The 26337-nt window shown below is 44.8% G+C and overlaps 1 protein-coding gene across 1 annotated transcript; it reads left to right on the top strand.

The window, feature by feature from the left end:
- Positions 1 to 6254: 6254 nt before the first annotated feature.
- On the top strand, positions 6255 to 26267 carry LOC308591105 (C-signal-like). Its single transcript, XM_081201702.1, has 6 exons — positions 6255 to 6433; positions 16173 to 16224; positions 17613 to 17800; positions 19021 to 19176; positions 22288 to 22398; positions 24943 to 26267. Exons 1-6 carry the CDS (start codon positions 6293 to 6295, stop codon positions 25054 to 25056), a joined length of 762 nt encoding a protein of 253 aa, XP_081057828.1. The 5' UTR covers positions 6255 to 6292; the 3' UTR covers positions 25057 to 26267.
- The last annotated feature ends 70 nt before the right edge of the window (positions 26268 to 26337 follow it).

The raw sequence follows: 26337 nt of genomic DNA on the forward strand, positions 1-26337 counted from the left end.
TTGTAGATTTGCCTTCCTTCCTGTTATCTATTTCGGCACATGCAAAAGCCAGGGAAAGGGCTTCTGTGGCAGAACTCAGTCAGGTGTCTTCACAAATCCTTCCTTATTCATGTGAAATTCCTCCCCGCTTCCCATTCTTCTCCCAACAGTCTCCGGTAGAGGATCAGTACCTGTCACAGATGGGTGCTGAGTGCCAGTTCTCAGCACATGTGTGTTCAAATATTTCAAGGCACATCAAGCACCATAACCATCAAGGGTAATATTTTGATGGGAAGCCGCTGGAAGGCGTTTGGGGAGCAGAGATGTGTGTGAAATTGTCAAAGCATCTGGGCTGAGGAAGATTGCAGAAGCTGGTGGCAGTTGTTTCAAGGATCAGTCAGGAGCCTTATAAAACAATACACGTTATCTATACAAGCTTTCTTTAACTGCTAACTCTCACGAACCCCCCTGCTCTCCCCCTGTACTTTAAGTGCTGAATCACTTCCTGGCAGCTGTTCCCTTAACCTGTGCTCTCTCTCATTGGGACTCACATGTACTTGCCTTTGCTCTACATTTCTAGGAAGAGGTCTAGGATTTTCAGGTCTGTGTCCAAGCGCTTATTCCCCACCCCCCACCTCCTGCTGTTTCCCCTGCAAAAATCCGCTCTTTAATGCTGGACTGGAACAAACAGCAGTCCGTGGAAAACCCACAATGCTGCTTGCTCTGATTCAGCGGTAGAGATTGGGTTTTACTGGGGAAAGTGGACAGTTGAAAGAAAAACACTCAGACACAGACCAAAACAAAGCGCAGAGCAAAATGTAAGTGTGCAGAGCCCTGAAGTTCCTCAGGTTAAGGACTTAATTCGTTCTGGAGGTCCGTTCTTAACCTGAAACTGTTCTTAACCTGAGGTACCACTTTAGCTAATGGGGCCTCCCGCTGCTGCCCCGACACTGCCGCACAATTTCTGATCTCATCCTGAAGCAAAGTTATTTACCTGAGGTACTATCTCTGGGTTAGTGGAGTCTGTAAACTGAAGCATCTGTAACCTGAGGTACCACTGTAAAAAGGTAAAGGTAAAGGTACCCCTGCCCGTACGGGCCAGTCTTGCCAGACTCTAGGGTTGTGCGCCCATCTCACTCAAGAGGCCGGGGGCCAGCGCTGTCCGAAGACACTTCCGGGTCACGTGGCCAGCGTGACATCGCTGCTCTGGCGAGCCAGAGCCGCACACGGAAACGCCGTTTACCTTCCCGCTTGTAAGCGGTCCCTATTTATCTACTTGCACCCGGGGGTGCTTTCGAACTGCTAGGTTGGCAGGCGCTGGGACCGAACGACGGGAGCGCACCCCGCCGCAGGGATTCGAACCGCCGACCTTTCGATCGACAAGCCCTAGGCGCTGAGGCTTTTACCCACAGCGCCACCCGCGTCCCTAGGAGGTACCACTGTACTACTGTCCTAACTCCTAATCCTTTTACGTAGTTCTATATAACACGGACACACCTTTCCTTTATAACTTTAACAAAAGAAACCAAATATTACAGCTAACTATATAGTTTTTAAAAGTCCATATGCAGTACCCTCATCTTTTAAGTGATCAGCTTCCTGTACTAGCTAACCTGCCCGGGTCTTTATCAGTTTTGCCACAGGACACGTAATTCTTTCCTGAAATCTGTGGTATCCAAACAGGATGGAGAGAAGCGTGAACGCTCATTCTACTTGTGCACGATAAGTCTCCAGGCTGCAGGCCAGTTGCTGTGGGCCAACTCTCTCCCCCCCCCCCCAGGTGTCTGGTCAAAACTGATTTATTTTGGGAGACCTGAATTGCTTCTTGCGTGTTTTATTCCAGCCACCATTTTTCTTCTTTTCTTTTTTGAGATTTTAAATTTCAGGGGTTTAAAATTGTGAAGGGTTGACTTGCTTTACATTTGGTATGTTGTGTCATTATAGGACTGAGGGTTGGTTTGGATGATGCCTGTGGGTCCCAACCAAGCCAGTGATTTAGTATTTGGTTAGAGTGTAGTTTGTAGTAGGGGGAACTGCAGAACTGGCGGAACCAGTTTCTTTGTTAAGTTACTCCCCCCCCTGTCCTTTTCTATAGGCACCTTGCCTTTATAGCTGGGTCACCTTCCTTTGTCTCCCTTTGTGTCTGCAAGGAGGTGACGCCATTTCCCTTGCTTTGTTTTTATAGAGCATGAAGTGAGAGAATGAGGGATTAAAAAGTACAAAACCAGTCCTGTAAAGTTGCCATCCTTTGGGGCTTAATTTATTGTGGGTTCTTTAGGAGCGTGGGCAGGGTTGTGATTGCTTTTAAATTAACACAATTTTAATAGTACAGAACAATCTCCTCCAAATTTCATAGAGGAGAGTCTAAAGTAAAAAAAAAGGCAAGCCCGAAATATTAATCCGTCAGTATGAGCCATCAGGAAGTATCAAAATTCAAGTCCACAATGTTCATAGCAGCCAGAAAGTTTTGTGTCACCTGGGAGATGCCTTTGTATTTCATCTTAGCTCATGTAAACAATAACACCAGGCCACAAAAGAATCTTTATACTGCATTCTTTTAGTCAGAGGTTGATTATTTGTGAATTTTTCCGACTTGCCAAGCCATCTTATACCAGTTAACAACATGGCGCCCTTTAGGTCTTTTCAACATCAAACAACTGGCCAGGCAGCTAGGAAAAGATAGCCAATTCGAGGTTTGAAATGACAACGGTAAGTCCAGTCAAAGGCAATTATGGGGTTGTAGTACTCATCTCCCTTTCAGGCCGAGGGAGCCGGCGTTTGTCCACAGACAGCTTTCCGGATCATGTGGCTGGCATGACTGAACCGTTTCTGGCACAATGGGAACACCATGACGGAAACAAGAGCACACGGAAACACCGCTTACCTTCCCACCACAGTGGTACCTATTTATCTACTTGCACTGGCGTACTTTTGAACTGCTAGGTTGGCAGGAGCTGGGACAGAGCAACAGGAGCTCATGCCATCGCGGGGATTCAAACCATCGACCTTTTGATCGGCAAAGCCAAGAGGCTCAGTAGTTTAGACCACAGCGCCACCCGCATACTGGGTTGTATCCAGTGCTGGTCTTCCTCAGAGGGGTCTCACTGGATACTCTATCCCTGCAGCGAGATGTCTAGCGCTTGCCCAAGTAGGAGAAATGCCCTCTGGGTACCCTTGTGGTTCTTGTTTCTTTGGGAGAGGATCCCTTGCGCAGGAAAGGCCTCTCCCTCAAACCACAGGTCCGCCGTGTTCCCTGTTATTGGTTTTGCTGTCCGGATTGAGCTCAAGCACACACAACATGTATGAGCACGCAACACTCTCCAACAGCTGGCATCCCTGAACAGCTCCTGTTGTGTCAACAGACTTTTGAAGAACGCCAGAGCGTCTGGCACCAGAGAGCTTGACTGATGTGCTGACAGCCAGGATTAAGCAAAGAGCAGATTCAAAGGCGTCTTAAGCCATTAATGAATGCTCCGATTGGCAAGGCGGCAAAAGCTGTCACCAAAACAGCCCGACGACGTGGGGAAGGCTGGGGTTTCCGTTGTTAGGATCTAGCTTTGGTGTGAGGAAATGGTGGACCTTCAGATGTGGCTGAACTACGAATCCCATCATCCCGGGCCATTGGGCCTGCTTGCAAGGGCTGATGGGAGCTGCACTTCAGCAACATCTGGAGGGTAAAGGTTCCCCCACCCTCAGCGTTGGCCAACCTGCTGCCCAACAGGTATTTTGGACTTCAGCTCCCCACAGTCCCAGCCACAGGACAGGGATAGCTTAACGAATGTTATCTTTGCTCTGGTAACCTCAAGGTTAGATTCCTGCAATGCGTTATACGTAGGGCTGCCTCTGAAGATGGTTCGGAAACTTCAGCTGGTACAGAATTCAGCGGCCAGGTTGCTCACCGGAGAAAACATTCCTCTTTAACCAAGCCTTTGGCTAATTGACATCCAGTGCCCTTTTAAAATGTGTTTGGAGGGTGTTATTGGGTTGCTTTGTTTTTGTTTTGGTTATGTATTTTGTGTTTCTGTACTGTGATTTCATGTTGCAACCATCCTGAGACCTGCGGGGGTCTACAAATTCAATAAATAACAATAACATATAATAGGAACATAGGAAGCTGCCTTATACTGAGTCAGAGTTAGCCCATCAAGCTCAGTAATGCCTACACTGACTGGCAGTGGCTCTCTGGGGTTTTAGTCGTCTCTTCCAGAGCTGGGTGGCAAGTGGCGCTGTGGCTGACGCAGGTGGCGCTGTGGGTTAAACCACAGAGCCTAGGACTTGCCTATCAGAAGGTCGGTGGTTCAAATACCCGTAACGGGGTGAGCTCCCGTTGCTCGGTCCCTGCTCCTGCCAACCTAGCAGTTCGAAAGCACCTCAAAGTGCAAGTAGATAAATAGGTACCGCTCCGGCAGGAAGGTAAACGGCATTTCCGTGCACTGCTCTGGTTCGCCAGAAGCGGCTTAGTCATGCTGGCCACATGACTTGGAAGCTGTACGCTGGCTCCCTCGGCCAATAAAGCGAGATGAGCTCCACAACCCCAGAGTCAGTCACGACTGGACCTAATGGTCAGGGGTCCCTTTACCTTTACCCAGAGCATGCTAGGGATCGAACCTAGAACTTACTACAAGCAAATCTGCCCCAGGCTGAGGCTGCTGAACAGACTCTGGGGCTAGGGGGAATTCTGGAGATCTGCCACAGTTGCCATGCTAAGAGGGACTATGATCCAGCAGGTTCCCTGTTTCGTTGACCCTGGGTTTGCTCTCGGGTGGATAAGCACAGATCTGCAGCCATAAAGAGCCATGGTGACTCCTGCCAATTGTTGTCTTTATGGGCCGAGACCTTTCGGAGTTGGCAAAGTGTTTGGCATTGCATGCCAGACGCCCTTTCCCATGGGTGTGTCACTGTTTGTGAACCGTGCAGAGTGAGGACAGTTATTTTTTTTTGGCAATGCTGAGTTGGATTTTTACAAAAAGTGGGGGGGGGGAGAGTATAAAGCAAAGTACAGTCATACCTCGGGTTACAGACACTTCAGGTGGTGTTTTTTCAGGTTGCGGACCGCCGAAACCCAGAAGTACTGGAATGGGTTACTTCCGGGTTTCGGCGGTCGCGCATGCGCAGAAGAGCCAAATCGTGCTTTACGCATGCGCAGAAGCAATTAATCATAACCTGCGCATGCGCAGGTTGCAAACGCTGCAGCTTGCAAACGTGCATCCCGCACGGATCATGTTTGCAACCCGAGTGTCCACTGTACAGAACTCAATGCCAACTTTTTAAATATCTTTAATATCTTTATATGTCTATCTCTGAATTTATGTATCAATATTAATATTAATATTAATATTAATATTAATATGGGTATCGATAGATATCTCAAGGATGAGTTGGGTTCTCAGTGTGATTTCAATTTCAAATACTTTAAAACTTCTTTCCCCCGATAATTTTTCACTGTTCTTTTTGTAAACCGTTTTGAGGTTTGCTTGTTTTACAATCACATCGCACGAAACGATGATTAAAAAATGAATATCTCAGAAGGGGGTTGGTGGTGTTCATATTTTTGGACTCACGCCATACCCTCCAACACTTCTCCCATGAAAATAGGGATGTCCCATTCCATAATGATATTTTTACTATTTATACCCATCTTGCTGGGTTGCCCCAGCCACTCTGAGTCTGAGCAGCTTCCAACATATATAAAAACACAATGAAACATGAATAAAACTTCCCTATACACAGGATTGCCTTCAGATGGCTTGGGGGATCAGATAACTCCAGTGCTTTTTCTCTTTAAAAAATGTTTAGCGGTACTCTCATTTTCCTACTCATATTGAAATACTGCCTCTCAATGAGGCCAAACTTAGATTCAAAAAATGTTTAGGGGTATGCGTACCGCCAGAAAAAAGCACTGGATGACTCCATACCTTCCAACATTTCTCCATTGAAAAGAGGGACATCCTATGGAAAAGCGGGACAATCTGGAATCAGATCAGAAATCAGGGATTCTCTAAATCAGGGAAAATAGGGACACTTGGAGGGTCTGACACGCCTACATATGCAGAGTGCATAAAGGCATCAACCAGAGCTCACGTGGGATCCCTTTTTTGTAGGACTCCCTTTTGATCAGGAGGCGGAAGCGGGGAGACTTTTTTGCCGCATCAATAAGTAAATAAACAAAAGCCTCTTCTCGCCTGGCTCACCGAACGGCGTCAAGATTCGGAGGGGCGGGGTTTTGGGGGGGGGCTCGCGGGAGGGGGCGGGGCCCTGCTTTTAAAAAACCCTCCTCGGCGCTCCCAAAAGTGGAGGCTCCCTGCGCGCTGCGATGGATCAAGCGCTCTGCCGTTCCGTGCTCATCACCGGCGCCAACCGGGGCATCGGCCTGGGCTTGGTCGAGGGGTTCCTGGCTGCCTCCCCCTGCCCAGAAGTCGTCATCGCCACCTGCCGGTGCCCTGAAAGCGCTCAGGTAAGGCGGACGCATTTCCCTTCACCTGCACACACCCGAATCCCCCCAAGCCCACCTGGACCAGGATACTGACCCGTCCCAGTGGCCAGCCAGGTAACAGAGTGGTGTAGTGGTTAGAGGCAACGCCGGCCAACGGGGGTTGGGATCCTGACCCCCTCCCGCCATGAAGATCACTGGGCGACCTTGGACTAGTCACAGGCTCTGCCAGACCAGCCTAACTCGCAGGGCTGTTTTGTGAGGATGAAACAGAGGGCGGGGGGGGAGATGAGATTTGCGGAGACCGCCTTGAGTTCCTTGGGAGGAAAGGGAGGATATAAATAAATATTGAGACCCTCCTCTCTCTCCCCCCCCCCCAAATCTCAGATCTGGAGAGAGCATCCTAAATCATGCTTCTTATGCTGATAGTTTTGGGAGAAACCTTACCCTCCTTATAGTGACGCTATAACCCCTTTTGAAGATTTCCCCTCTGCTCCAGAATGGGGAGACCCTCAAGTTTCCCCTTTCCAACACACTGTATGCCTGTACAGTAGTACCTCAGGTTAAGTACTTAATTCGTTCCGGAGGTCTGTTCTTCACCTGAAGCACCACTTTAGCTAATGGGGCCTCCTGCTGCCACTGCACGATTTTTGTTCTCATCCTGAAGCAAAGTTCTTAACCCGAGGTACTATTTCTGGGTTAGCGGAGTCTGTAACCTGAAGCGTATGTAACCCGAGGTTCCACTGTATCAGCAATGAGGTTCTGAGGTCTACTATCTGCTTTTCCATAGATGCTAAGGAAAACCACACAAATTTTTTTCATAAAATTATCATCCGGCTCTCTAGGATAAGTGAGTTGAACAAAACCAGTCAGTTTTCCAGTGAGTGTGGTTGCATCATGGATTTATATAAGGGCTAGATGACCTTGCCAGTTTTATTTTAAATCTCTTTCTTTAACTCTACCCAATGCAGACGGTTGCCATTGCTCTTTCTGAGTGAGATTTAATTGGCATACCGGCAGATTCAGGACTGCACAGTTAAAGTGGATTATGTCCATAGATATGTACTTTTATTTTTACTTTTTATTTGCTGCCGCCTTTCCAAAGTTCAAACCATGCTCAAGGTGATTTGCAGCATGAAAAAAAATACATAATTATGACATAACAAAAGCAGTAATAAACTGTTAATAAAACATTTTAAAATAAACAACCAAACCGAACAATTTCCACATAAATCACAAGAAGATCTAAAATAAAGATGCAAAAAAAACAACAACACAGCAACATCCCCCCCAACAAAAAAAAAATGCAAACACCCGAGACCAAGAGGCTTTTGTAGCTGGAGTCTGTCCAGCCCTCCCCCCCCCCCCAGCTAGGCTGAACAGGCCTGCAAGACAGGGAGAAAATCTTCCAGGACTCACAGATAATATAGTCTTTGGCTACTTCTGCCTCAGTTTTTTTGATTGGCAGGTCAATCAAAAGGTCGGACTTTTTGAGCTAACAGACTATTGGTTGCTTTGAGGCAACATCATCCAGGCTTCCCAGAAAGAAGTGGGGATGAATGCTCAACATGCCAACATCATCTAATCTTCCCACAGGCAAACCAGAATGAATCTTTGGTGAACTGGTTCCTGGAGGCACCTGCTTTCATCAACCTAAGCCGGTGTTTCTCAAACTTGGGTCTCCAACTGTTGTTGGACTACAACTCCCACCATCCCTAGCTAGCAGGACCAGTGGTCAGGGATGATGGGGGTTGTAGTCCAACAACTGCTGGGAGAAACAATGATCTCAGGAACTGTTTCCTGGCCAGTCCCTCCCAAGTCACCAGTTGGAATAATTTCTCTTCAATTTACCTCACTCAGCGCCTGCCAACCTAGCAGTTCGAAAGCACCCCTAGGTGCAAGTAGATAAATAGGTACCGCTTACCAGCGGGAAGGTAAACTGCGTTCCGTGTGCTGCGCTGGCTCGCCAGATGCAGCTTTGTCACCCTGGCCACGTGACCCGGAAGTGTCTCCGGACAGCGCTGGCCCATGGCCTATAGAGTGAGATGGGCGCACAAACCCCAGAGTCTGTCAAGACTGGCCCGTAACGGGCAGGGGTACCTTTACCTTTACCTTTACCTTTACACTCGCTTAGTACACTGAACCCTCTCTGCTATTTTGATCCCCGTTCCCCCCGGTTTGGAGAGATTCTTTTTTGCACCTCACTGCTGGGCAGATGAGTTCTGTCTCTGTCTATTTTGCAGGGAGGAAAGCACACTCTGTGCATCCTCAGAGGCGCTCTTGTGATTGAGCAGCACCTTCTAGTTCCCTGGGCTGTGAATTCCATTGGGAAGAGCTGCCACTCAGTGTGGTAGAACAGTAGCTTTGCTTCCAAAGGTCCCAGGTTGATTGATTGATTGATTGATTGACTGATTGATTGATATTTATTACGGCCATTGGCCCGTCACACGACAGTTTCCCACCAACATATATATACTTAAACCTCCAAATTTAAAACAGCTAAAAACTTACAAAAACAGACAAGAACCAAAGCAAAATAAGCAAAAGACCAACAACATACATTACAAAAAATTTGCAACATAAACATCGCCCTCTGCTCATAAATTAATAAAAGACATCAGTAGTGATATCACCTAGTTACATCCTAAAACATATATCATGGTTTAAAAGGGTTATCCGAGCCACACAGGAGACCGTTTTTCTTCTTTAGGGATAGGACGCTGATCAAGAATCTGGCAACCGTGAGTGATCTTAGGGGATCTTCATCATTTAGTAGATATCTCAGTTTGGCTTCATTCGAATCATCGGCGATTCCCTTTAGATATGGATCAAGAAACTTGCTCCTGGCCAATGAGTGAGAAGCACAATCAAAGATTATGTGATGCAACGATTCCGGTGCCCCACAATTACAATCACATAAGAGCGATATCTGTCCATTGGAAAATCTATTTCTCAGCACGTTCGATGGGAAGGCGTTGAATCTTGCCTTTATAATGGCATATCTATGAGCCGAAGAAGTTAAGGAATTCAAATAATTTGGGAGCCTTAAGAGGGGTAATAAACCAAGGTTTTGAGGTGAGCAGGTACCATTGCCCAACACCATTTTCTGCTGCAAGTCCATCTCCTCTAGTTTACAGGTTACTGTTCTTTTAGCTGGAACTATATCCTGCTCTAGTAATTTAGATGGGGAGATTCCCATTGCCGTAATTTTCAGTTGTAAATTTTTTGCCCATGGGCTCTGGAAATCATCTCTCCACATACATTGTATCAAATACAAGTTTGGGAGATTGTGCCATAGAGATAACCAGTGACAGAGTATGTGCTTCCACAGGGCGTTTTCCAGGGATACAATATTAAGTTTCATGCGTAACGCTGTATTACTTACACAGTTGGGCAGTTTCAATATCCCTCTTAAAAACTGATTTTGAATAACCTCTAGGTGAGATAGATTGACAAAAGTCCCCCAAGGAAAGAGTTAAAGGTGCCCTAAAAGAATATTTGGATTTAAATTTGAAAAAGGAAACCACCATAGACATGGTATGGGACGCCAGTAAGGCGGTTCTGAGGGGCCTCTTAATACAACAAAACAATCATAGGAGGAAATTAAGGGAACGTAAGAAAGAGGATATCCTCACTCAATTGAGAAACTATGAGAGAAAATTGACCATAAATCCGACAGATGATGATGCCATTCGAGCCTCCAAAGTGCTGCAGTCTCAATACTCAGCGATACTAAATCAAGAGATAGAATGGAAAATTAAATTTATGAAGCAGAGGTATTTCGAGTCAGCAAATAAAATGGGGAAGTTACTTGCATGGCAGCTAAGAAAAAGAAAGAAACAAAATGTGATAAATAAAATAATAATGGAGGATAGTATCATAGAAGACCCAGAGGAAATAGAAAAAAGGTTTATTCAATTTTTTGAAAAGCTGTATGAAAGAGGAAAGGAAGATAGCGTAGAAATTAAGAACTATCTGGATCAAAGCGGAGGGAAATACATAACAGAAGAGGATAGAGCACAATTGAATAAGGAGATCACAGTAAATGAGATCAAGGAGGCTATTAGTAGGATGAAGAATGGGAAAGCCCCCGGGCCGGACGGCCTGTTCTCAAAATATTACAAAACGCTAGAGGAATACCTAGCACCGGTGCTTAAAGATGTGATTAATAACATCCTCCAGGGAGGGAAGATCCCTGGCTCTTGGAAAGAGGCATATATAACTTTGATTCCAAAAACAGAGAATGAAAAAACAGATATAAAAAACTATAGGCCAATCTCCTTGCTCAATAACGATTATAAGATCTTCGCTGATATTATGGCAAGTAGACTTAAGAAGCTTCTAATGAAATACATACATAAAGACCAAGTGGGATTCCTCCCTAATAGACATCAGAAAGAAAATGTTCGCCATATATTAAACATCATTGAATATTTAGATATGAGAATAGATATCCCAGCAGCATTAATCTTCATAGATGCTGAAAAGGCCTTCGATAATGTTTCATGGGAATTTTTATTACAATGTTTGGAAAAGGCAGGCGTCGAAGGCCCTTATATGAAAGGTATTAGGGCAATATATTCAGAACAACAGGCCAGGCTGATTATAAACAACAATCTGACCAAACCCTTTAAGATTAAGAAAGGTACAAGGCAGGGCTGCCCATTGTCCCCCTTGCTATTTATAATGGTATTGGAAGTAATTGCAAATAGAATAAGAGAGGCAGTAAACGTGAGGGGGATAAGAATCGGGAAGAAAGAGTTTAAGCTGAAGGCGTACGCTGATGATCTAGTCCTGACCTTGGAGAATCCAGTGGATAGCACCAGTAGGGTGGTAGAGCTATTGGAGGATTTTGGCAGACTGTCTGGATTTAGATTAAATAGGAAAAAAACAAAAATTTTAATAAAGAATTTGGCTGAACAGGATAAAACCCAGCTGGAAAATAAGATTGGTATCAAAATTGTGAATAAAGTAAAATACTTGGGAATTTGGCTTTCACCAAAAAATATAAATCTGGTTGAAGATAATTATAATAAGGTCAGGCAGGGAATTAAAAAAGACTTAGACACCTGGCATAGACTGAAACTTTCATGGACAGGGAGGATGGCTGCGATTAAGATGTGTATTCTTCCGAGACTACTGTTCTTGTTTCAAAACATTCCGATAATCAAAGGTACCTCCCTCTTCAGGAATTGGCAAAAAACCCTGACCAAGTTTATATGGCAGGGGAAGAGAGCCAGAATAAAGTTTAAATACTTAACAGATTCAAGAGAGAGAGGTGGTTTCGCAGTCCCGAATATTAGGCTTTACTATGAGGCAGCCTGCATATGCTGGATAAAGGATTGGGCCACCCTTAGAAACACAGATTTATTAGATTTGGAGGGTTTCGATATTAGGTATGGGTGGCATGCCTACCTCTGGCAGGAGAAAGGGGAGGTCCACAGAGGTTTTTCTAACCATATAGTTAGAGGTTCTTTATTAGAAGTGTGGAACAGGTACAAAAAAATGATTGAAAAAGGTACCCCGTGGTGGCTCTCCCCAATGGATATCATCAAAATTAAAAAAATAAATATGTCAGGTGAAAGATGTACGTATGAGGATCTCTTAGTAAAGACAGAAGAAGGATGGAAGGTGAAGCCCTATGAGGAGCTGAAAGGCAAGATAAAAGAATGGCTTCATTTTCACCAGATTAATGCATTATGGGGTGAGCATAAGAAATTGGGGATGAACAAAAAAAAATCAAGGTTCCATGTGGAAATTTTAGAGAGTAATGACAAACTCCTCTCCAAAATGTACAAACAATTACTGGAATGGGATACCAAGGAGGACCTGGTGAAGGGAGTGATGGTGAAATGGGACAGAGATATTGGTCATAATATTGAATATAATAAATGGCAGACACTGTGGAGGAAAGGTATAAAATTCACAGCATGTGCAACCCTTCGTGAAAATCTAGAGAAAATGATGTACCGCTGGTACTTGACTCCAGCAAAGTTAGGAAAGATGTATAAAACTGTTGATAATACCTGCTGGAGATGCAGAGATAAGATTGGGACTTTTTACCATATCTGGTGGACCTGTGATGTAGTGAAGGAATTCTGGGGACAAGTTTATGACCAATTGAAAAAAATCTTGAAGTATAATTTTCAAAAAATCCCCGAATTGTTTCTTTTAGGTATGATTGGCGATGAAATAAAAAAAATAGATCAAACCTTTTTCCAATATGCCATGGTCGCAGCGAGGATTTTAATAGCGCAAAAATGGAAATCCCCTGACTTACCTACGATCGGAGAGTGGCACATGAGGTTATACCAATATATCGAATTAGCGAGATTAACACAAAAAATAAGACAAAACAATACAGTTAAATACAATGACGAATGGACTAAATTCTTAAATTATTTTGAGACTATCATGGGAATTAATAATTTATCAGTAGACGATAACTAAAACCTTCGATGTATAACGCAATTTTTCAGTAATACTGCAGAAGTAATATAAGGATATGTAATCCAAGACCAAGTTGAACGGAAGTTTTTCTTTTTTTTGTAAGTGTTCTTGTATTGTGTGTCTTTTTTCTTTGTTTGTTTTTTGCTTCTTCTTTTCTTTTCTTTCTTTTCTTCTTCCTTTTTTGATGGATTTTTTCTTACATGTATATATATGTAACATAGTGTGAAATGTGTATTTTTCTTAAATTAAAAAAAAAAAAGACAAAAGTCCCCCAAGCTGAGATGGCATAAGCAATTGTCGGGATCACCTTGGCCTTGAACACTTTCAACGCCGATGGGATGTGGAGGGCTTCATCGGTGAAGAAGAATCACAAGATCGCCAAGGAGATAGCTTTGGCTCTGTTTGTAACATAAGCTATATGGGCCTTCCATCTAAGGTTATGTTGTAACCAAACTCCCAAGTACTGGAATCTATAAACTTGTTCGATGACTCTCCCATCAATTCTCCAATTGCGGAGTTTCCGGCTCTTTGAGAAAACTAGGATCTTAGATTTTCCATAGTTAATTGTAAGGGAATTTGTGTTACAATATGATCCAAAAAAATTTTAAGGTCCTCCTGAGACCTACTCTAGAAAAGGAAAGGATGACTGCGTCATCCGCATATAGTAACAGAGGGCAACGATAAAGTGCTAGGCGGGGTGCATGAATCCTTTCTTGAGCCTCTATTAGGGGAGTCCTCATGTCGCTTATGAACAAATTGAACAGGAATGGAGCCAATATACAGCCCAGGTCCCAGGTTCAATCGCTTACGTCTCCAGGTGGGGCTGGGAGAGACTCTCAGATTTCCAAACTCATGGAAAATGACTTGCAGTAGAGAGAAGGACTTGCAGAGTAGATGTTAACATTGTAATTAGCATTTATTGCCTAGGGGGAAAGGGTGGAATCCAAATAACTATTTAGGGTAGTATTGAACAAAAGCATTTCACCAACAAAGCACAGAGATTTCTCCTTTCATTGACTTACGTTCTGCAATCCCAAAATCTGTTTCCTGACCAGCTCAGTGTGTTTGTGAAATTGGGATTCTTTTTACCTTGACCTGCCTTGTTCCACACTCTCTTAGTACACTAAATTGTACTACATGTACCAGTTAGCTAAATATTAAAAGTAAAGGACCCCTGATGATTAAGTTCAGTCACAGACAATTCTGGGGTTGCGGCACTCATCTCACTTTACAGGCCGAGGGAGCCGGTGATTGTCCACAGACAGCTTTTCCGGGTCATGTGGCCAACATGACTAAGTCACTGCTGGCACAACAAAACACGAAAACCAGAGCAGTGCACAGAAATGCTGTTTACCTTCCCGCCGGAGCAATACCCATTTACAGTGGTAGCTCAGGTTAAGTACTTAATTCGTTCTGGAGGTCCGTTCTTAACCTGAAACTGTTCTTAACCTGAAGCACCACTTTAGCTAATGGGGCCTTCTGCTGCCGCTGCGCTGCCGGAGCACGATTTCTGTTCTTATCCTGAAGCAAAGTTCTTAACCCAAGGTACTATTTCTGGGTTAGCGGAGTATGTAACCTGAAGTGTATGTCACCTGAAGCGTATGTAACCTGAGGTACCACTGTATCTCCTTGCACTTTTTGGCGTGCTTTCAAACTGCTAGGTTGACAGGAGCAGGGACCGAGCGACGGGAGCTCACCCCGTCGCGGGGATTCGAACCGCCGACCTTCTGATCGGCAAGCCCAAGAGGGTCAGTGGTTTAGACCACGGCACCACCTGCGTCCCTAGCTAACTATTAGGGGTGTACAATTCTCCCTAGGGGGTGGAAAGGCTACAGCCCAATTAAACAAACCGACAGGAGAAGAACGGTCTTGCCTAGGCTGGATTCAGACGCAGATAAAAATTGAGAGGCAGGCGGTTACAGTCCCTTGCCGCTGCCCCATACAGACATGCAGCATATTGGGGGTCCTGTTGCATTATGTCAGGATTGCAATACCGTAAGTACCGCCTCTCTCCATATGAAACCTGAGATCATCATCTAAGGCCCTTTCCTGTGTGCCTCTGCCATGAGAGGTGCAGAGGGTGGCAGCATGAGAATGGGCCTTTTCTGTGGTGGCTCCCTGCTTGTGGAATGCTCTCCCCAGGAAGGCTTACTTGGCACCTTCCTTATAAAATGCCCCTCTTCAACCAAGCCTTTGGCTGATTAACATCCAATGCCCTTTGAAATGTGTTGTGGGTGGGTGGGGGGATTATTGGTTCCCCCCTTCTCTCGCAGCCCATTGGCTGAGCATTGAGGGGATCCAACCTGCCAGCCCAGAAAACCCACCCCCAGGTGAGTCACCCACTTTGGTTAATGCCGCTTATCTCATGGGGGTGCTTTCAGCGTTACTTTCTGCAGGGTTGGATTGGTGCTCTTTTATGAAGAAGTAGTAGTAGTAGTAGTTTGGATTTGATATCCCGCTTTATCACTACCCGAAGGAGTCTCAAGGCAGCTAACATTCTCCTTTCCCTTCCTCCCCCACAACAAACACTCTGTGAGGTGAGTGGGGCTGAGAGACTTCAGAGAAGTGTGACTAGCCCAAGGTCACCCAGCAGCTGCATGTGGAGGAGCAGGGAATCGAACCCGGTTCACCAGATTACGAGTCCACCGCTCTTAACCACACTACACCACCTTTAATTAACGAGAGTTGCCTGTGTTTATGACATATACCCCAAAACCGTCCTTTTCAAGACAAGCCTTACCCCAAACCTGGCAATCCTGGAATGAGACTTTATGTTCTGATAACACTACAATTCTTTACTTGGACTCGTATTATTTTTCAGATCTTTGCAACTGGGCTCATTCCACATGCCTGCTTTACGGTTTTCCTTTTTCATCCTTTAATTTTTGTTTGTTTTCCGCTTTTTATTTATTGATACTTGTTCATAAATGTACAGACGTTCGTACCCATTACAAAGTGTACTTTTACAATACGCTGAAATTAAAACAGCTGCTTAATATAGCAAAGAGCAAAGGCAGAAAGAAGCAAAGGGGAAAAAGAGACCGAAAGAGAGAGAAAGCAAAAGAAGAGGAGGAGAGAGGAGATTAAAGAAGCATTTCTATTATGTATTTTGTGGTTTTTATATTGTATTTTTATGTTGTGAACCTGCCAGGGATCTATGGAAGAAGGGCGGTAAATACATTTAATAAAAAAGACTAATCATAATAATACTATTGCTATCCTTTGGGTGGAGGAAGGCTGGTGAGGGCTGCCATTAAAATTCATTTAGGCAGATGGGATGTCCACAAATGTTGGTCTTGCTCTTTCTTTCTAGGAGCTACAGAAACTCTGCAAGCAGTACAGCAACATCAGGGTTTTGCCGCTTGGTAAGCAAAAAGTTTCCTCTTCTGCTCTGCGCCTGACGTCCCCCATGAAAATATCTGAAGCTTGGGTATCCAGCTGTTACTGGACTACAACTCCCATCATCCCTGACCACTGGCCCTACCAGCTAGGGATGATGGGAGTTATAGTCCAACAACAGTTGGGGGGACCTGAGTTTGAGAGACACCGAAAGAAATAGGATTGTATCCAGTGTTAGTCCTGCTCAGAGTAAACCTGTTGAAACTGAAGGACGAGGGGATGTGACGACTCCCCTGTTAGGAAGTATGGGATTTTCTAATTGAGAGAAAGGTGAATCAGAGGTGGCAGGACTGAAATTTACAAAGTGGCATGGAGATAGTGGATAAGGAAATGTTTTCCTCCCTTATTCAGAAAGAGTGCATGTCTTTTCTTCTTCTCTCGTAACACGAGAACTTGGAGACGTCCAATGAGGCTGAAAGCTGGAAGGTTTAGGACAGGTGAAAGAATATATTACTTCATGCAGTGCATAGTTTAGCTATGGAACTCACTGCCACTGGAGGCAACGATGGCCTGCCACCAACTTGGATGGCTGTAAGTTGGGTCCTGCTTGTGGACTTCCCTTGGGGTCAGCTGGTTGGCGACTATGAAAACAGGGCTCTGGACTCGATGAACACCTGGCCTGATCCGGCAGAGTCTTCTTATGTTCTGAGCATAATTAAGATGGGCCCATTAATTTCCATGGGTCTACTTTGAGTAAAACATTGGTTACAAACAACCGTGGGAGAAAGGCCATGAATTGCACATCATTTGCAAATGCAAAGAACAACAACGAAGAGAACAAATCCCAATCGTTGACCGATTTCCATTTTTGTACACAGACCAGCATGTGAACTGCAGCAAATTCTACTTTGTTTCTCTGCAGATGGGCCCATTAATTTCCATGGGTCTACTTTGAGTAAAACATTGGTTACAAACAACCGTGGGAGAAAGGCCATGAATTGCACATCATTTGCAAATGCAAAGAACAACAACGAAGAGAACAAATCCCAATCGTTGACCGATTTCCATTTTTGTACACAGACCAGCATGTGAACTGCAGCAAATTCTACTTTGTTTCTCTGCAGAATTCTCTGACATCCCTAGTTGCTAGTCACTATAGACAAGGCTGACCTATGGATCATTGTTCTGGAGCAGTTACTCCTTAACTGCTCTCTCCTCCCCACCTGCTCTGGACACCTCGGTGAGAGAGCTATGCAGAAGTTGACAGGTTCAGTCCCCAGGTAGGGCTGGGGATGTCTACTGTCTGAAAGCCCGGAGAGCTTCTGCCAGTCAGTGTAGACAGTATTGGGCTAGATAGACCGGCAGTCTGACTCTCTCTATTATGCATCATCATCTCCTGTGTTCTCGAATCCAGATGTGGTTTCCGAAAGCAGCATCAAGGAAACGGTCAAGAAGGTGGAAGACATTGTTGGGGGAAAAGGGCTGAACTGCCTCATCAACAACGCTGGCATCAATGTCTTAGGTTCTCTGGAAGACGTCACCACGGAAGCCATGCTCAGGACCTTCGAGACCAACACTGTTGCCCAGCTAATGCTCTCCAAGGTAAGAACAAAGTCGGTAAATCTGGCATCTACCATGTTCGCCCGGGACAAGTAGTCCTCTGCCGCAGGCAAACAGCCAGTGACATTTAACCAGCAGTAGTTCTTCTGTTTGGTTGCTAAGCTGCCTGTTACTTAACCTATTTTGTAAGATTTATATATCGCTAGAGTGTTAAAAAAAAGCTCAAAAGTGCTCGAACCTGTATGTGGACCTGTCAGCTTTGCAGCCTTAAGGCTGAGTTAACAGGGGATGGCTTGGGAAGAAGGTAGATGTAGGTCCGCAGGTGGTTTACTCTGGTAGAAGAAGGGCTGTAGCTCAGTGGTAAAACATTTGCTTTACGTGCAGAAGGTCCCTGGTTCAATCTCTACCAGGCTCTCCAGGCCAGGCTAGGAAATATTCTCTATCTGAAACCCTGAAGCGCTGCTTCTAATCAATGCAGGCAATACTGGTTAGTTGAGTCAATGGTCTGATCTGGTGCAACACATGTCCTACATGTCTGTGACTGGCAAGAGTTTCTGACTCCCAAGTCGCTCTAAACAATTATTGTCTTCCCTCCCCCACCCCACCCATCTAAAGTATGTTCCTAGAATATCCACAAGAGCTCAGATAAAAGTTGCACTTCAGTCTGTACCCAGCGTATCACTCATATTGGCTTGGCACAGATTTTGCATCTGCCTCCACACCTGGCTCCTGTAGATGGACTCTGGGGCTCTAGCAGAGAGGCAGTCAGTCATTGATGTCTTGGGAACTCCGCACTGCAGCTCTGTTTCACACAGGTGGTCATGAGAAACAGTCCACTGTGAAATTGGCTGCAGAATTTCACTTCAGTGAGAAATCACAACTTTTGATCGTTGTTTTTTTAAATCAAGTTTCTAGTCCTTATGTTCAGTCGCCCCCCCCCCCATAAATTAATATATAGATAAATAAATCGAGTTTCTATTCCTTTGGACCTGGAGGATCGGTTTGAATCTCAGAACTGCCTGAATCTCAGAAGTTGGAAGAATTTCCAAATAAGATTTCTCAGGAGATAGGAAATAAGAGGATATGCAAATTTGCTTTAACTTGCAGAGTGTATTCGCCCTTTTGTAGGATTGCTAACTTGCTGAAAGGTTATGTTTTTATTTGTTTTAAGGAAATGCTAACCGCGTGCTCTTTTAAAAAATACGTTGCCTGTGCAGACATCACCTTCCGATTTCCCGTTAAAAATAAATAAATTCCTTTAGGCATTTCTGCCGCTTTTGAAGAAAGCTGCCAAGCAAAGTGCCACCATGGGGTGTCACCGTGCTGCAATTGTCAACATGTCATCCATCTCGGCCTCCATAGGGCTTGCAAAATCCAATGACGTTTACCACACGATATACCCTTACAGAATTTCAAAGGTGAGTGTTCTTAGTAGGTAATTATATTGGGAGAATGGAGAGGGGGCGGGCGGGCGGGGGAGTGGGAAGAGATGTAAGATAACTTTCAAAGTGATGCTACTCCTAACTTGGTGTACACCTGTTGAAGTTAATGGATCTACTCAGCAGTGCTCCAAACCATGAATCCTTAGAATGGATGGGCTCTAACTCAGTGTTGGAGCATCTGCTTTGCATGCAGAAAGTCCCTGGGCTCAGTCCCTACCATTTCCAGGAAGAGATGGGACAGACCTTATTAATCTGCAGGAGGTAACTGGACCTATTTCACCTATTGACTGGGAAGAAAATTGGAATATAGCTCTGAAGGTAGCTTTAGATACAGCTCAGTCTATCTGAAGGACTATATTCTCCTGTAAGAACCTGATCAGGCTCTGAGATCTTCAAGGGGAGGCCCTTCTCTCTTTCCTGCCACCCTCACAGGCACCCTTGGTGGGGATACGGGAGAGGGCCTTCTTGGTGGTGGCTCCCAGACTTTGGAACTCCTTCCCCTAGAGCAGTGTTTCCCAACCACTGTTCCGCGGCACACTAGTGTGCCGCGAGATGTTGCCTGGTGTGCCGCGAGTTGTTGCCTGGAGGGAGGTGGGCGAGGCGGGCGGCGAGAGGCGGGGCGGCGACGGCGAGGAGAGGCCGCCCAGCGCGGGGCTCTCGCCGTCTGCCTGCCTGGCTGCCTGCGAGCTCGGCGGGCAGCGCCTCCGTCCGCAGCGCCCGCCTCGCGGCTCTCATTCCCTGCCCCTGCCAAAGCTCACCCTGCCAAGCCGCGCTCTCCTTCCTGCCTCGCTTTGCTGCCTCCTCCCCCCCCCACCCCAAAGCTTGGAGGTTCCCCGGCAAGGGGGAGGGAAAAAAATTGAAACTTACACTTTCGTGCGTCCCTCCCGGCGTGACGCTGCGCACTGACGTCACGGGGCTGTAATGGTGGTGTGCCTCGAGAATTTTTTCATCAAACAAGTGTGCCTTTGCCCAAAAAAGGTTGGGGAACACTGCCCTAGAGAACCTGGACTGGTTTCCTCCTGGCTCGTCCCTCTGCTGGCAGTTGCTGTGAACCACAGGAGGGGAGAGGGCTCTGGTGTTCAAACCCTGCTTGTGAGTTTCCCATGTACATCTGTTTGGCCACTGTGAGAGAAGAGGATACAGGACTCGATGGGCCATTGAGCTCTTCCAACAGGCTCTTCTTATGTTCTTGATGGGATGGGAACCTAACTGCACAATAAGAAAGGAAGTCGGCAAGGTAGAAGGTAGTGAACCAGGATACAGAGGTGACTGGGTTTGCACAAAAGAGCATCTCAAATTCCAAAGAGCTAGCGTATTTCCATAGCTTGATATCCTCTGCTCAGCCAGTAAAAGTTGATTTCCAAATAGTGGTTCCAGTTGATATCATCCCTCTGGTTATATCTGCAGAGCTGGGTTCCCAACAAACAGATCTAATTTGACACCCGCTTTTATCTCCAAAGGGCCATTAAGGGTTTTTTAGCTCTTCTAGGGCGGAGATGAGATTTTCAGAGGCAAACAAAATCATTCCTCCTGATGAGTTCTCAGCGAGTCAGCTACAAACAAACACCTAACATTCCCTAGCCAGCCAGGGATTCAAATATCAGGTGTTGCCTTGACAGGAATCATATTGTATTAGTTGAGGAAGGTTGCAGCACACCCTCTGCAAATTTAAGAGCTGGATTAAAATACGTATGAAGAGAATAGAGGACAAAGAGCTGAGCGCTCTTATCGCCTCTTGACGCAACGTGAGATTTTAGGGTCAGGTAGGAATCCCCGGTATTTTTCAGCCTTTTATGGAGGGGCATCACTTCAGACTTTTATTGTAGGTAAATCTCTTGGAATGTGGCAGGACTAGCTAACAAAATAACTGATAAGGAGATGGTTACCCCTTTGAAGAAATATTACACGACCGGCCTCCAAGAAACCAGGATTGGCTTGGACCAGACTGACATTAATATGAAGGGGTTTAATTATTGGATAATACCTGCCCACAGGTTGCTAAAGTATGGTCTTGGGATTTTGTCACATGTGTATCTTCTAGATATGATACATTATATGATTTGTGCTGTATTTGTGATGTTCTGTTATGGTTTATTATGCTGTTGTTGTTTATTGTTTGTAAGCCACTTTGGGATTCATTTGAATGAAAAGCAGCATAGAAATGCAATCTGTCAATCGATCCTGATTTTTCAGCAGCTTTTGATTCACTCAGTCATAATTGTCCTTGAGATAAGGATTGATAGAAGATTGCTGATGCTGATGCAAGGACTTCATTGGGATACCAAATTCCATCCAAATTGTGATAGAATTTATCTCTAGGAAGAGATCAGTAGTCACCACTTGAAACTATGCTTTCTTCCTTTGTTTTATTTATATTTTAAATGAAAACACTCTGTCTGACCTTGATAGTTTGGGATAAAAGTTGGCAGAGAGTGAATTGGTTCACATTAGCTGAAATGCCACATAACCTCCTTATAATAATTTGAGTTCTTTTTAAAAGGCAGTGGACTGCTGCCAACATTAGTCTTACGCAGAGTAGATCCATTCAAATTAATGGGCAGGATTTAAGTTAGCTTTATTAATTTGGATGTGTCTTATCTCAGCAAAATTTAGCTATAACTCTATATCAAGATATGTGTGTAGGGGGAGTGTTAATGCACAATTGCTATTATTAGAAATTTTAAAAAAGAATAATTATTAGTGGGAACTCCTACGAGTTGCGTTCAATGAAGTTTTACTCAGAAGACTCATTCAAATTAATGAACGTGACGAAGTTAGGTCTATTGACTCCAATGAGTCTGCTTTGAGTAGGACAAGCATTGGCTTTGACCCGATGTTTCGAATTCCTGATATTACTGACGTGTTGTTTGTTGCTTAAAAGTGGTTCATTGCTCAATAGTAAAAGAATTTTGCGGAAAGAAAAAAGATGAGTTTTCATAGAATTGTCGAGATGACGCGGGTCATCAGATTCGGCCCCCTGCAATGCAGGAATCTTTTGCCCGACGTGGGGCTCAGACCCACCACCCTGAGGTTAAAAGCCTCATGTCATCTAACTCTTTCCACTTCTCTCCCTGACCTCCCTCCAAGGCGGCACTAAACATGCTCACAAAGTGCCTTGCTACAGACCTGAAATTGGAAGGGATCCTCTGCATCGCCCTCCACCCAGGCTGGATCCAGACGGATATGGGAGGGACAAAGGTCAGTAAAGTCAATCTTTTCTCCCCCACTCTTGTTTAAGTAAGTTCTTTGCCCGCCATGTGTTGTTGTTCCTGTCAGTATTTTCATCCCTTGCCATTGCAAGGATCACCAAGAAAGGAGGGGGCAGAAGCTACTTTTCCAGACTTCCGTCTCCAGTACTGTGTGGCTTTTTCTTTGATCTGTCAATAATAATAATAATAATTTATTATTTATACCCCGCCCATCTGGCTGGGTTTCCTCAGCCACTCTGGGCGGCTTCCAACAGAATATCAAAATACAATAATATATTAAACATTAAAAGCTTCCCTAAACATCTTGTCTAGAGACAAGATGGCAGTATGAGAGAGCTGTTTCTCTCGTACATGTTTGTTAAAGGTAAAGGGACCCCTGACCATTAGGTCCAGTCGTGGCCGACTCTGGGGTTGCGGCGCTCATCTCGCTTTATTGGCCAAGGGAGCCAGTGTACAGCTTCCGGGTCATGTGGCCAGCATGACTAAGCCGCTTCTGGTGAACCAGATCAGCACACGGAAACGCCGTTTACCTTCCCGCCAGAATGGTACCTATTTATCTACTTGCACTTTGACATGCCTTTCAAACTGCTAAGTTGGCAGGAGCAGGGACTGAGCAACGGGCGTTCACCCCGTCGCAGGGATTCGAACCGCCAACCTTCTGATCGGCAAGTCCTAGGCTCTGTGGTTTAACCCACAGCGCCACCCGCATCCCACGTTTGTTATGTTCTTTTATTTGTTTAATTAGAAGAAATAAATTAGGTATGCAACAAAACCTCCAAAGCTTTGCTTCCGTTACTCTGCTGCATTTGAGGTGCTCTCATGAGCAAATGTGAGTCCACAGCATCAGAACCTATTCCTCAGGAATGCTGTGTTCTGTTCCTGCATTCCTGTGATCGAAAGGTCAGAGAATGTGCTCCCGACACCCAGTACATGCAGGCGTTGAAGACGTGGGCTGTACATGGGTGTACGGAAAATTCCCTCCGTTTTTGATGTTTGGGGTGGAGTGGGGTGAGTGTGGATGCTTTACGTCGCCATTCCTTGAGCTTGTTTGCAGGGTGCTGTGTGCCAAAGACACAAATTCCCTTTCCCTTAAAAAACTGGAAATCTGACAAACTTCCATCTACGCAAGATTGGATCCAAAAATCGACTGAGTATGCGGAGTTAGATAAAACTTGTCTGAAAAAAATAAAGAATAAACCAGAACAGGTGTTTCTTTCAAAATGGGAAGTCTTTAAAATATATTTCAAAAACAATTGCAGAAGTTTAAACTCTGTTGCAGCATTTGGCTAATTTCAGTAGTAGTATCAAGAATGGTGTGAGATGAAAGAAAAACTAAGAATCAGTTAAACCATGATAATAGTTTTTACCAGCAATAAGTTATATGTAATTGAATTAAGGAGTAGACGGGAGGTCAGGTCTGCAGTCAAAAGACCTCTTTTCTTCTTGTTATAATGCTTTGTGTTTTTTGTTTTACTTGGTTTATTATTATTTCTACTTGTTTTTTGTTCAGTTTTGATGTATGGCTTTTTTCACTGTGCATTAATAATATATATTTTTTAAAAAGGAAAGGGGCAGACTGATCAGTGTCTTATGAACACATAACATTGCCTTGCACTGATCCAGCCCATTTTTCATCCTTCCATTTATCAGTGGAGGCTGATACATTGGGGTGCAGGGAGCCCCAATGCGTCAGTCTGCCCTCTGCCAGGTCCCGCCTGCCTACTAACTTACAACCAATCTAGGTGGTGGCCCTGCCTGCCAGCTGTTGGCCCTTGTAGAATTCAGCGAGGAGGAGGACGGGGGCAAAACTAGAATGAGTTGGCTCTGCCTATTGCTGGCTCTAGCACCACCTACTGTTGGTCTCCCTGCCTTCCGCCCTACCAGTTGCCACTGCCTTCCAGTACTGTCCTGGCCCCAAAATAATAATAATAATAATAATAATAATAATAATAATAATAATAATAATAATAATAATAATAAATAATAAAAAATAAATAAATAATTTATTATTTATACCCTGCCCATCTGGCTGGGCCTCCCCAGCCACTCTGGGCGGCTTCCATAAAAACCAAAAATACAGTAAAATATCACACGTTAAAAACTTCCCTGAACAGGGCTGCCTTAAGATGTCTTCTGAATATCAGGTAGTTGTTTATCTCTTTGACATCTGCTGGAAGGGCGTTCCACAGGGCGGGCGCCACTGAGAAGGCCCTCTGCCTGGTTCCCTGTAGCTTTACTTCTCGCAATGAGGGAACCGCCAGAAGGCCCTCGGCGCTGGACCTCAGCGTCCGGGCAGAATGATGGGGGTGGAGACGCTCCTTCAGGTATACTGGACCGAGGCCGTTTAGGGCTTTAAAGGTCAGCACCAACACTTTGAATTGTGCTCGGAAACGTGCTGGGAGCCAATGCAGGTCTTTCAAGACCGGTGTTATGTGTTTTATGTGTGGGTCTCCTTTATTTTATTTTGAAGGACACTGCTGCTGTAATAAGCTTGCCCTCTCTCTCTCTCAACCCTTCTCCTCTGTTCTCCTAGGCTCCGTTGAAGGTGCAAGATGCTGTCCCGTCAATCATCTCTCTTTTAGCTCAGCTCAGCGAAAAAGACAATGGTGCTTTCCTGGATTGGGAAGGGAAAACTTTGCCCTGGTAGCAGTAGCTCCTGGATTCCAAGAACCTGAAGCAACAGCTTGAATCTGGATATACACATTTTAACAGGAATGGACTTTGATTTGCTCACTGGTGTTCCGCCTCACTGTGTTTTTAACATACACGTAGCAATAGCTGTATTGAATGTGGTCCAAAATCCACCTCCGTCCATCGTAGCTAGTAGCTGTTTGACAGGCCTCCCACATAGGAAGCTGCCTCATATCACGTCAGACATTGGTCCATTTAGTTCTGTATTGTCTACGCTGACTGGCAGCAGCTCCCTAGGGTTTCAGTAATGGGACATTCCCAGCCCTCCGTTTGAGTTAGGCCAGGTTGCATCCATAGCTGGGACAAGTATTCTACCACACAAGCAATCAGAAAACTGTCTCAGCCTATCAAAGCATGGATTACCTCAGCAAGGATCATGCCAATCTGATTAGTTGCTCGGCAACACCTCCACTCTGAGAGTTTGTCTGGCTGTCAATAGTGAGCTTACTAACTGAATGATCCCTGCTATTGTATTCCCAACAAGGTTGTGGTGAATAGTGTCCAAGAGGGCTCAGATTAATTTGGATACTCAAGACAGAAAATCCCACTGGTGTATTTCCTCTTTCCTGGTAGTAAAAATACAAAAAAATAAATAAATCATTTATTAGTCGCTTCCCACAAGGCATCACAAAGCAATTTACAACATATAGTCCATAAGTTTATCGTTCTGGCCAGAGGCCATGACAAACTTGTAGCAATAGTATTAATAAAATAATACAGAACACACATCTATAATATAGGCCAACGTCTATGATGTAACAGAGGCAAGATAGCAGAGATACCAAAAACCTTAAATCTAGCTTGATTTCAGATTAAACCTCCGAATCACCACCACAACTTATAGTGATTTCATCTATCTCATTTTTCCTTATTTATTTTGTACCCAGTGCACAGAGGGCCACTCTGTGTGTTGCAAAGCTATTATTGTCACTCAAAAGAAATGGAAACATTTCTGTCAGGGTGTACCTGCTTGATTGTGTGAACAAAGGTTTCAGAACGTGATCTTGGGTCTATATAAGGTGCAGGCTAACAGATAATGAATGTCTTCCACCTGAGGCTGACCACAAATACAAATTCTATCTGCGTACAGGACCTTGTAGCAGTCATCCCAAACTACAGTGGGAATCACTTGGAAACGCAGCTCAATAAATACATTTCTTAAGGAAACTGGTGAGAGTCTGGTCAGATAACTGAAGTGAAGGCACAAGACAGGTGTTGATCATCATGTGAGCTGCGC

Source organism: Podarcis bocagei, assembly GCF_964188305.1.
Source record: "Podarcis bocagei genome assembly, chromosome: 7".
In the NCBI taxonomy this organism is placed as follows: domain Eukaryota; kingdom Metazoa; phylum Chordata; class Lepidosauria; order Squamata; family Lacertidae; genus Podarcis; species Podarcis bocagei.

What these genes read in the sequence shown, in the direction of transcription:
- LOC308591105 (XM_081201702.1), top strand. Translation starts at nt 6,293, where the DNA reads ATGGATCAAGCGCTCTGCCGTTCCGTGCTCATCACCGGCGCCAACCGG. An exon ending in GGTGCCCTGAAAGCGCTCAG is followed by an intron (nt 6,434 to 16,172) that starts GTAAGGCGGACG and finishes CTTTCTTTCTAG; the next exon opens with GAGCTACAGAAACTCTGCAA. An exon ending in CATCAGGGTTTTGCCGCTTG is followed by an intron (nt 16,225 to 17,612) that starts GTAAGCAAAAAG and finishes TCTCGAATCCAG; the next exon opens with ATGTGGTTTCCGAAAGCAGC.